Here is a 12429-nt window from a genome sequence, read left to right as displayed (position 1 = left end):
CGTAAGTATCTTCTGATGGTGCAGTACATAATTAAGTACAAAACATAAATACCAATACCACCCACCCAAGAATATCTTTCTTCCCAAAATGAACACTGTCTTCTTTTACAAAATAAACACTTAACACCAAAAGAAATTCAAAAGAATAAAGAAAATTGGCCTCCTATTTCAAATAAAGTAAAAAAACAAGAGTCCTGGTGTGGGCTGAAGTATTGGGCACTTTTCTACAGCCTGACATGGTCATTCACATTCAGCTTCACTTTATATTAAATAGTAAAGATTTTACCAATGTTTCAAAGTCCTGGAAGTTCTTCAATATGCATACTTAAAGTTTAAAATTTTACATTTAAATATAATCAGGTAAGTTGCTTCTAGTCAAATAAGGACTATAACATAACGTTTCCAAATCTTTTTTCCAATCTATTAGACTGATCTAATTATCTATGCATTATAGTTGAGGAAACAGTGCCACTAAAAATGAATAACCACCTTTCCAGATAATTGTGGGATTACTCTTTTTCAATTGATACATGTAATATATCCTTGTTACACTGATGAATCTAGAAGTACTCAGATACAGGCGAAAAGTTAGGTGAAACCAGCAAACACCAAAGTAAATTAGTATCAAAGGACAGGTTTTGATTTGCTTTTTAATCTGATTCTCTGTGGCCAAGACAAATAAAGGTACTAGTAGGGACTCAGAACCTACGACTCACCTGTAGCAACCAAAGAAGAATATTTTCCTATAAGCTCCATGATTGCTGGCCCCATATTAGTTAGAAATAGGAAACTGTACAAAAAGGTTTTTAAAGCATCTATGTTATAAATTAGTAAAAAAAATACTAAGGCAGAGTACACATTTTAAAGTTGGGTCCTAGTCTTAATGTAAGAGTACACACAGGTTGCAGAAAAGTTCAAAAGGCGGCAAGAATAAAATCTAGTTCCTTCTTACCCAGAGAATTAGCTCCATGAAACATCTGTGGCTTAGTTCCCAGGTTACTACCACTTGTAGGTATGGAATTATTGTAGAAGTCAGAATTAGTCAGATCACCAAGAATAGCATCTAGATTATCCAAGTCTCCGGATCCCTGAAAATATTTGTTTTTAATTAACCAGTGTTCATTACGAGATACATACATATAAACATATTCATCAGAAGAAACGAAACGGAAACAAGTGAAATACAACAGTTACTCTAAATGGTAATGCCCAGCGTAGAGGCTGGCTGATTATGACTATCCCTACACTTCTACCTTAAAAGTAAAACACAGATTCAAATCCTGAGATAAATCGATAGGTTTGGAAATGCTTTCAAAGGGGCACTTTTAAATTTACTCTAGATATTTAATTCTCAAACTGAAGGATATTTTCCAGCAAACGTTAGTCAGAATCATGAGCTGACAGCAACGTCTGCCTCTACACATACTTCTAAAAACACATACGATTAATAATAAAGACAAGCTGATGTTCAACAAATTCATAGCTATGCTTTAAAAAGAGTTTTTGATCAGTACATTTGGGAAACACAAAAAAATTAAACAGACATCCTAACAGTAGAACTTCTCCAAGACTTTAATTTTCTCAGGTGCATATTAGTGTCTCCCAGAGACGTTACACAGTGTCCGGGAAATGTTTGTACAGAATGTGATCATGTACATGAAACTTGACTTTAGGTAAAAATCAAAATTATCTTCCTTAATTCAGAAGGTTTTTTCCCATTTCTTCTATACACTTAATGACCTAATGTGCTCATTCCAACAAAAACCTTCATGAAAAATTTCAAATTGGCTGCTAATGAGGTGAAGTCACATTTGAAAGTGTACACATCTGATATTTTTAAATTACATAATATATTTTACTGATGCTCAGAAGAGTTACCAAAAAAATGACAGTTCCAGATTAACCTCCATTAAATAAACCTAAAAAACAAAGTAAGAATTTGTGTATAACCCTTTAACACACAGAAAAGATGAAATGTAAGGATCAAGCTGGAATATGCAGCAGACAAGTTACCTCTTCATTTGTTTCGGTCTTAACTTTAGCATCTTTCTCTTGACTGGAGCTCGGCACAGCGGAGCTGCTGCACTGGCTCAGCTTACTGCCCACGCCCTCCACTCTGGGCTGGAGCTCTTTGGCGAGTGTGTCACTAGGATCGTCCCTGTCCAGCAGATACCTAAGCAGAGCATTACTTTCCTTTTTCTTAGGACTGAGTTGCTCCTGCCTGACGTTTCCTTCTACACAAGACGGTGCGCTGCTAGTGTCCTTCCCAGTGGCTTCGGCGGTAATCTTGGCTACTTCTGCTGGCGAATTTCCATTCTGGAGCAACTTGTGCAAAATCCGGTGCTTCTCTTGCAGCAGTGACCCATGCATGTTGGATGTGGAGGATACACCTCCAGAGGTGGAAGAGGAGACCCCAGAGGGGCTGGTGACACTAATGGAAGAGTCTTTACAACTTGAGTCCAGCGGGGAGTTGGTCAAGGAGGAATGACCCCGGTCATCAGAAGAACAGGTGAGTAACTGCAGCAACTTTTTGTGACCTTTGCTTTCCAGAGAAGCCCGCTGATTCTCAGACCCTTCCACACCGCTCTCCTTACTTTCTTTGTCGTTAATGTGATCTCTGCCATTGGACTGACACATTGAACTCTCCACTGGATTCTGGTCGCAATACAAGCCTAGGGGACTCTTGGAATCCTGACTGTTCACTTTACTTGGTTGAGTTATATTCATATTAGGAGAATTATCCAATTTGGGACCTGGCGAAGACAGTGTAGATAAAAGAGAAGTCCCCACGCCCTCACTGATAGCTTGAAGGGCACTCAGAGAGCTGCTAGAAAAGCTGTGACTCACGGTATTGCCAGAAGATCCCATGGGAGAGTGCACACCTGGATTTGGAAAAAAAATCAGGAAAAGAAATAAACTATCATATGCTGTAAAAAACACCACGTACCAGTTCAAAGTTTCTATTTTAAAATAAATTAACAAGAATTACAGTGGTATGGAAGAAAAGAATTACTAAAAAATAAAACAAAATGCAACACAAATACCTGCAACAGGAGAAAACTGGTGTGAGGCCATCTTTGGACTCCCTCGATTACGAGGAGAAATCATGATATTCTGCTGGCCGGAGCCGAGACCAGGGCTCCCGTGTGGAGGGCTACTCATGTTGAGACCGTAGGTACTGTTCTGGTAGGAAGATGGTGACTGCATGCCTGGCCCGGGGTTCATGGAGGCTATGCTACCGGAAGCCCCATACCTGGCTCCACTCATCTGCCCCGTGGTGCCAGGATCAGTTAAGCCGTAAGTCCTGCTGCTCAGCATCTGTAAGCCTGGGTTTGGTGACATACTCATGCCGCCTACTGAATTGTTGCACCCAGCTGCTGGAGGCCTAATGCCTTGTCCAACAGGATTCGGGTTTGGTCTATACCCATTCTGTTCCCTGCAAAGAAACAGAACATCACAGTTCTACTAAAAAATTACAGGCATGGGGACTCCCCTGGTGGACCAATGATGAAGAATTTGCCTTCCAGTGCAGGGGAAGCCAGTTCAACCTGTGGCTGGGGAACTAAAAGCCCCCATGGCATTGGGCTACCAAGCCTGTACACAGCAACTACTGAGCCCACAAACCACAACTAAGGCCCAAAACAGCCAAGTAAGTTTAAAAATTTTTTAATTACAGGCATGTGTTAAAAGCCTGAGTCTGATTAAAAAAAAAAAAGATGAAAAGTCCCAGAAACTTAACTTCTTGAGCATCATTCCAATACCTAGTGACCATAACAATTTAAATATTGATCAGTCATTAATCTAATAACATACATTTTAATAAGCCACAGAATCTAAATGAGTGACACCATGAGAGCACCATAAAGGACCCAAAGTTATAATAGCTGGAATCTCGGTGGGGCTTTTCCCTATGCAATTCCCCTATACTGAGGGGTTAACCTGGAGGTGCCTACAAATTACTCGAGATAATTTATGGGTGAATATCCTGCTCCTTCATGTGTTGCTCATTTACTGTTAGCAACAGCAACAGTAACCATTTCTTCTTGAAGTCTACCTCCAAATTTTAAATTCCATTCTTAAAAGTAATGTATCATTAGAAATGAAAAGTAACACAGATAGTCAGATTTTATGTATTCTTTTACGCATTAGCCTTCCTATCCTCCAGCTTTCCCAGGAATTAATTATTTAATGAACAAATGCTCACTCTCACATAGAAATGTAACCTTAAAAAAACAAACATCGTACTACAGGAATCTAAGTGCACTTGAGCAAACCCAACAACCTGTCTATTTTCCCACATTAATTTTTCTCCCTTTTTACATTAACAATAAAGCATCTTGAGAATACTGCATTTAACATGAGAACTCACAGTAATCAACCATTACCTCTGAAGAAAGTGGGTTGAGACAAAGCCATGACGGTCATTTGTTACAGGATTTCGGAATAGTTTGCTTTTTGTTTGCGCAGTCACTATAGTGCCATCAGCCAAAGAGAATCGATAAAGCGGGGTTTCTGCATGGCCATGGATATAAGCTGTTGGGGGAAATATCCTATTAGTCGCAAATACAATTGGCAAAACAAACACATACAGGGGGAAAAAAGCAAGTAAATATGCAAGTCCAAAATCCTCAAAATCCAGCAAAAGACTGAATCTCACCAAAATTAGGAACAGGCTAAAATAACAATGTTCAACAATCATTTTCCTCCCGACACAGATGAAAACAACTACTGTCACATATGTGTGTGTGTGTGTGTGTGTGTGTATTTAAGGCTCTATAGCCTCTTGATGAAGGTGAAAGAGGAGAGTGAAAAAGTTTGCTTAAAACTCAACATTCAGAAAACGAAGATCATGGCATCTGGTCCCGTCACTTCATGGGAAATAGATGGCGAAACAGTGGAAACAGTGTCAGACTTTATTTTTTTGGGCTCCAAAATCACTGCAGATGGTGACTGCAGCCATGAAATTAAAAGACGCTTACTCCTTGGAAGGGAAGTTATGACCAACCTAGATAGCATATTCAAAAACAGAGACATTACTTTGTCAACAAAGATCCACCTAGTCACAGCTCTGGTTTTTCCAGTGGTCATGTATGGATGTGAGAGTTGGACTGTGAAGAAAGCTGAGCGCCGAAGAATTGATGCTTTTGAACTGTGGTGTTGGAGAAGACTCTTGAGAGTCCCTTGGACTGCAAGGAGATCCAACCAGTCCATTCTGAAGGAGATCAGCCCTGGGATTTCTTTGGAAGGAATGATGCTAAAGCTGAAACTCCAGTACTTTGGCCACCTCATGCGAAGAGTTGACTTATTGGAAAAGACTCTGATGCTGGGAGGGGTTGGGAGCAGGAGGAGAAGGGGACGACAGAGGATGAGATGGCTGGATGGCATCACTGACTCGATGGACTGATTCTGAGTGAAATCCGGGAGTTGGTGATGGACAGGGAGGCCTGGCGTGCTGCAATTCATGGGGTTGCAAAGAGTCAGACACAACTGAGCGACTGAACTGAACTGAACTGATAGCACCCAAACGTGACGACAAATGAGATCAAGAATCAACCTCTAAATTCCTTACCTTCTTGATAGTGACGTTTCTGGGACCATGACTGCCCATCATTAAGACTAAAAAATCTCTGGATACACCTTCGGATTATGTCTTCAAAGCCAGGTCTCATGGAAGATCTCAGTGAATTGGTGTCTATAGTAATAACTTTCCCTATTAAACATAAAATTGCCACTGTGTTTAATTTCATCATTGTGCCTTATTTAACTACAATGGCTTTCATTCTTTACTCTCATAGGCAAAAGGGCAGACCAAAATTAAAAATTCATGCTCAGGTCAAGAATTACTCCCGGTAATTCTCATTAAATTACCCACATTTTTGAAAAGTGTTTATGAAAAATGAGTTTGAAGTTACAGAAAAGAAATACTGGCTTCTGATTTGAAATGCAATTTGAAGAGAAAGCCAGGTACCTCTACCTTTTTTTGTTGTTGGGTTTATTTGAGGGATTTGAAGTGTCAAACACACCCAACTCAAATGCCTACAGTTTGAGTGAGTCTCTTTCAGGGTTGTATAACAAACATCAAAAATAATCCATGCAGAGTATTCATGACAGTGGGCGTGGGCACTTAAAAGAACAGGCTGTAAAAAGTTAACTTATAAAACTTTCCAAAATGAACAAAATGTACACACATGCACAGTTTCTACCTGAAAGATCGTGTCTAGTGATAAAGCTCTCAGGACTTGATGGAAATGCTCTTTCTCCAGTGGTAATGCGGCGTGCCACACAGATCATACAGGACTGCAAGTCTACAACAGAAAAGTTAACCTTTAATGCGTCTATTCAATAGGCAAGTAAGATTGTGGAATTCACTAGGAAGAATTAACAAGTGTGGCTGCTATTGCTTGATAAAACATCATGGGCAAGTGATGGCTCTCACCTTCCCCTTCCTCCATCATAGCCCGCGGCTGGGACAGGGCAAAGCACTGCATCGTCTCGTATCTCTGGCGCATTTCGGGACTGGTGTTTATGTCTTCCAGAATGTCATGTGGTATTTTCATCAACATACGGCAGTTAAATGTATGGCTTTTTTGTCTCTGGGTCTCATTTGTCCAGGTAACTCCATTAACTTTAGGAAACAAATAGAAAGGAGTTTTATAAAGGCTAGCAATTCAGTCCATGACTATTACCAACAATTTAAGCTATAAATCAACTATTTGCCAATAAGAAAAAAAGAATTTAAGCTGTATATATTTTCTCATTATACATCTTCCACAGTACAATACAGTTCAAAGCGACAATATATAAAACACTGGAATAACTTCAATTTCAAATTCAACAGGTATCTCACATATTTTGTAACTCACTATATATCTTAGACCCATGAAATGTATACCAAATTTTAAATTCATATTTGAAAATTTTGTTATTTACAGCTTTCCCTGTTCTATATAGTCATCACTTGACTTTCAAAATTATATTCAATTTTCTAAGAAATGATTAAGAAAAAAAAATTTTTAACTTACTTGGAAAATATACTTTAAAAACTTACCTGTAGATTTTGGTAAGTTTTTAAGAAAATCCTTTCTATCTTCTTCATGCAATATATTGTAGACACTTGTATTAACCAGGTCCTCTTGCTTATATTGTAGGTACTGGGTAACATTTTCTGACACAAATACAATGTTTCCTTCACGATTCACCACAAATAGGAAGCCATCCAATGCCTGAAGTGGGATATGTTAACACTGGCTATTATGGACTGAACTGTATCCCACCCCCAACCACAATTCGTATGTTGAAGCCCTAAAGCTCAATGTGACTCTATCTGGAGATAGGGCCTTTTAGGAGGTAATTAAAGTTAAGTGAGGTCATAAGAGTAGGGCTCTAATCCAACAGGACTAGTGTTCTTAGGAGAAGAGAGACAGACACCAGAAATGCACACATAGAGAGAAAAGGCCACGTGAAGTCACAAGGAGAAGGCAGCTATCTACAAGTCAAGGAGACAGGTCTCAGGAGAAACCAAGACTTCCAACACCTTGATCTTGGACTTCCAGCCTCCAGAACTGTAAAAAATAAATTTCTATTGTTTAAGCAACTCAGCCTGTGGCATTTTGTTATGGCAGCCTTAGTACTAAACAGAATTTGAAAAAAACTGTTGATTTAATGACTATCAGCCATCATATCTATTAACATTAGCAACATCAATAAAGGGTTCTAGGAAAAATATAGATGATTTGAAAAGATGATAGTAAAGATGAAATTTGAATTAATTTATAATCTAATTTTTGAAAAATTACTTCTTCAAAGGAGTTTTTAAAAATTAAAAAAAAAAAAAAAAAAATCACCCTGAATGCTTCCCCCCTTTCCATCTGGTATCAAGTCAAGCTATAAGAACTAGAGCACTCTGTAGTGAGAATTTACAAAGAGGAACTGAACTGATCCACTAAAAAGTAGTTGGAACAAACCAACTGCAACAAAATTATCTGATAAGTGAGCTTTAACAAAGGGCTTCTAGCCATCACTTAAAGTAAGAGAAACCTGTAAAGTACAGAAGAGAAACCTTCTGTAAAGTACAGGTTAACTAGATCTATTAAAGACAACTACTTACAAAAAATATCTAAAGTCTTAAAAATTCCTCCAAAATATGAAATTATAGTGCCATTCTATCAATTATGGGAAAATTCACCCAAAAAGTCTGAGTCAATAAAAAAAAAAAAAATATGCCCAAATGCATGGGGTGAGGGGGGTACATAGGACCTCATGAGTTACATATATTTTAAACATAAGAGCATTTTATAATCATATTCAGAATACTGAGTTCTATCTCATGAGAAGAAACATTTTCTTTTTGCTCTCATATCCTACCCAAAATTTTATCTTTTTTTTTTTTTTAATTCAACACCGCTTACTTTAGAACTAAAACCTTATACTTGCCTGAAGTAAGAGTGGTCCTAAGGAGTCTTTATCAATAACTCCTTGTCCTGTGGAAGATACATCAGCTTTCTGAACATCATCATCACTGGAAATAGCTTTTCCTGAAAAGACATAAGGTAGTACTACAAATAGCATATGTATCAGCTGCAGTCTCAATGCACCTTCAAACTGTTCTCAGAACAAAGAGGCACACAGGTGTGCATGCGCACATAAACAGTGCTTTCTGATAAGAAAATGATGCTACAGTTTCTAAAGGTTAAAATTAAACTTCTGAGTTACCCAGGAGCGTAGAAGATACTCCAGATTTTCTTTCCCTACTAAAAGCACTATTTCACTGCTTCCTGAAAGGGAACTAACAAATAACAGGGTGAGCAGCCCTGGCCTCCTTCCAATTCTGGTGACTATGTCCTAAGGAGCACAACTGGTCCACTGGTCAAACTAATCTAACTATGGAGCACCACAGAGGCTACTAGCCCTCAAGGAACAGCAGTTCCCATCTAAGCAACAACGGAGCAAAAGACAAATGTGAACCCAGTTAACAAGTTCCTGCCAGAAGACTTGAGTGTTCTCTTACTTTGTATTACCTTGCTCTTTTATTTGACGTATCTGTCTTACTGTTTCCTTTAAAATTGCACATTTATCTGGTTTGACATTGAAATTGTCAATATCACTAAGATTAGCAGATATTAGTTCAGCCAATTCTTCAATATATTTACTCTCCTGCTCCCGTCTCCACTTTTCACCACTGCAGGCAAGGCTGGGAAATGGGGGGAAAACGCCACAAATATATCAGTCACAATCAAGCTGTGAGCAGAATCAGTACCTACACAATACCATTACATCCATATACTAGCAAAGTAAATTCAGCCCACAGAGACTCCCAAAACAATGTCTTGGAGACCTAGTATAATACAGTTGAAATCTGTGCAAACCTAAACTCAAGTCCACCTGTTGTTAGCCTGGTGGCCTTAGTCAGTTAGCTTCACTTCATCATCTGGAAAATGGGGATAGTCTTTACCACAAAGAGACAGTAAAATTAACAAATAATTAAACAGCAATAACTACTTATTAATAATAAGGACTCATGAATTATATTGATGATAAGATTGTTTTTTATTTTGCAACCCTGACAGTGAAATCTAAGTGATACTGACCTTGGCAAATACTACAAAAGCTATGAAGTATCACTGCATAAAATGTAGTATTTCATTTCTATTTTTTAAACTTCTAACTTCACTCAGGAAAAGAATGATAAAACCTCACAAATGCCAAAATATCAATTTATAACATGTTCTTAAAGGATACTAAAGATTCTTACTTGTAATAATCTTATCTTACTTATAATAATCTTATCTATTTGTAACTCCTACATCCTCCATTGTGAAATGCTTCTTACAGTATCACAGTTACTATATATTTAAACAAATAAACAATAAAAATCTAACCAGAGAAAGCAAATAACAGAAAGCTGAAATGTTATCTTCAAACCAAACAAATAAAGGCAAGGGGAGGTGATCTTGATGAAGCATCAGGAAATAAATTGCTTACCCTTGCCCTGGAGGATCACATGGCAACTTGCGTTTTCGTGAATCAGGGGCCAGTGGATCCAAGGCGTTTTCTCCTAACCCACTCATCGTGAATATACATTAGCAACTAAGAGAGAATAATAAGATAAAAATATCTTATTATTTTGTATAAGATATCATGTAAAATATCCATGACTCTAATAAAGGCATAATATGCTTGAATGGCTACAATTTGTAATTTAGGACTTTTCCTTAAATGGCTGGATAAGACTCAATATTCTTTATAGTACACACCTGTTCTGAAGACCTCAAGAGTTTATACTCCACTAATTAGAATGTCCAACCCTGGGACAAGTGCTTCTCAAGACCAAGTAACGTGTATACTGAATATCTCACAAAGAACAAGGCATCTTTTTCATATCTAATAAAAAGAGACTGTCAACTCTCCAATTGATAAAATACTAAATTATAATTATATACAAATAAGATCTTATCTAGTCAATTGGCAAAAAGTCTTTGAATGATAAATCTAAAAATTATTTTCAAGCTATTTTCAAAGTAGTGTTTTTTTTTCCTGTAGATCATTTCTTTAGTATTCATCATCCAATGTGTTTTTCTTCCGCTACTTCAAAATAAGCTGAGACTCTGTAAATAATATGTAAGCTCCAAAACATTCTGCTTACAAAGCAGATGTACAACAAGAAAAATCCAAGTGGGAGGATTTTGACAAGATCCACAGAGCAACAACTATTTTGATATTAACTGGTGGAAAGGAAATATGCCTTGATTAAAGCTGCATTGATAAAAACAATGTATTTTTTAAAATAAGGTATTTCTAAAATACCTTAAAAAATAGGTATTTCTAAAAAAATAAGGGTATTTCTTCTTGGAAAAAGAAATACTCAGTAACTCACAATTTTAGCACATGTAACTTATATGCAGAGTACATTATGAGAAACGCTAGGCTGGATGAAGCACAAGCTGAAATCAAGATTTCTGGGAGAAATATCAATAACATCAGATATGCATATGACACAACCCTTATGGCAGAAAGGGAAGAAGAACTAAAGAGCCTCTTGAAAGTGAAAGAGGAGAGTGAAAAAGTTGGCTTAAAACTCAATATTCAAAAAACTAAGATAATGGCATCCAGTCCCATCACTTCATGGGAAATAGATGGGGAAACAGTGGCAGACTTTATTTTTCTGGGCTTCAAACTCACTGCAGATGGTGACTGCAGCCATGAAATTAAAAGACGCTTACTCCTTGGAAGGAAAGTTATGATCAATCTAGACAGCATATTAAAAAGCAGAGACATTACTTTGTCAACAAAGGTCCTTCTAGTCAAGGCTATGGTTTTTTCCCGTAGTCATGTATGGAGTGAGAGTTGGACATAAGGAAAGCTGAGCTCAGAAGAATTAATGCTTTTGAACTGTGGTGTTGGAGAAGACTCTTGAGAGTCCCTTGGACTGCAAGGAGATCCAGCCAGTCCATCCTGAAGGAAATCAGTCCTGGGTGTTCACTGGAAGGATTGATGTTGAAGCTGAAACTCCAACATTTTGGCCACCTGATGCAAAGGAGCTGATTCATTTGAAAAGAGCCTGATGTTGGGAAAGATTGAAGGCAGGAGGAGAAGGGGACGACAGTGGATGAGATGGCTGGATGGCATCACTGACTCACTGGACATGAGTTTGGGTAAACTCCGGCAGTTGGTGATGGACAGGGAGGCCTGGTGTGCTGCGGTTCATGGGGTCACAGAGTCAGACACGACTGAGCGACTGAACTGAACTGAGCCTTCACTCAACAAGAAATTTATTTGTCCTAAACTCTTGTTTATGAAGACGCTGTTATAAAGAATTCCAAGTCAACAGAGAAGCTTAAACACGCCAAACTACTTTTTCTTAATTTGTTAAAACATCTTGCGTTCTATCCACAGTTTGAAACCTACACAGAAGGACATAAGCTTCCACTAGGTGGCACAATCCTGCCAGGAAGAGAGACAAATCAACAGAGAAGCAAAATTTCACACAAGAAACTTAAAATATTCAGCTTCAGAAAAAACAAAATCAGAGTTTTAGATTACATTATCATCTTTACAGATATCCTAGGTATTAAATTAAATTAAACACTAGCAAAATTTATTCTACCAATAATTTTGGTTAAAAAAACGTAATGGCTGAATAGCTGTTATGTTTCAAGAACTTGGTGTTTTTTTCCTCACAGCATAAGTTAAAATAAAGGAGAGACAAGAACTTACATAATGGTCCAGTGTTATGATTTTACAGGGTAACCAGATCCCACAATGCCACAGTACTATATTCTTCAAAAATGACAATGTCATAAAAGACAAAGTCTTTAAGTATTCTAGATTAAAGAAAGCTAATGAGAAACAATAATTAAATCCAATATTTGATCCTATACTGAATTCTGTGCTCTAGACAGGGAAAATGCTATAAACAACATTATTAGATCT

The 12429-nt window shown here is 37.7% G+C and overlaps 1 protein-coding gene across 13 annotated transcripts in view; it reads right to left on the bottom strand.

Moving 5' to 3' along the window:
- The window catches only part of NCOA3 (nuclear receptor coactivator 3), a 125799-nt gene that overhangs the window by 21508 nt on the left and 91862 nt on the right, over window positions 1-12429 (bottom strand). For 11 of the 13 annotated variants that reach the window (XM_055545227.1, XM_055545222.1, XM_055545223.1 and 8 more), the window contains 11 exons: window positions 9982-10086; window positions 9018-9190; window positions 8434-8534; window positions 7049-7223; window positions 6437-6625; window positions 6204-6305; window positions 5570-5710; window positions 4386-4533; window positions 3045-3436; window positions 2014-2882; window positions 953-1088 (listed from right to left, as the gene is read on the bottom strand). In XM_055545227.1, coding sequence (XP_055401202.1) covers window positions 953-1088; window positions 2014-2882; window positions 3045-3436; window positions 4386-4533; window positions 5570-5710; window positions 6204-6305; window positions 6437-6625; window positions 7049-7223; window positions 8434-8534; window positions 9018-9190; window positions 9982-10067 — 2512 coding nt within the window. In that variant the 5' untranslated portion in view covers window positions 10068-10086. The remainder of the gene's footprint in view (window positions 1-952; window positions 1089-2013; window positions 2883-3044; window positions 3437-4385; window positions 4534-5569; window positions 5711-6203; window positions 6306-6436; window positions 6626-7048; window positions 7224-8433; window positions 8535-9017; window positions 9191-9981; window positions 10087-12429) is intronic. The other 2 variants (XM_055545225.1, XM_055545226.1) reach the window with 1 other exon arrangement.

The sequence above is a fragment of the Bubalus kerabau genome, chromosome 13 (genome assembly GCF_029407905.1).
Source record: "Bubalus kerabau isolate K-KA32 ecotype Philippines breed swamp buffalo chromosome 13, PCC_UOA_SB_1v2, whole genome shotgun sequence".
In the NCBI taxonomy this organism is placed as follows: Eukaryota; Metazoa; Chordata; class Mammalia; order Artiodactyla; family Bovidae; genus Bubalus; species Bubalus kerabau.
The sequence above is the reverse complement of the archived record's forward strand: the minus strand, read 5'-3'. Positions and strand labels throughout refer to the sequence as shown.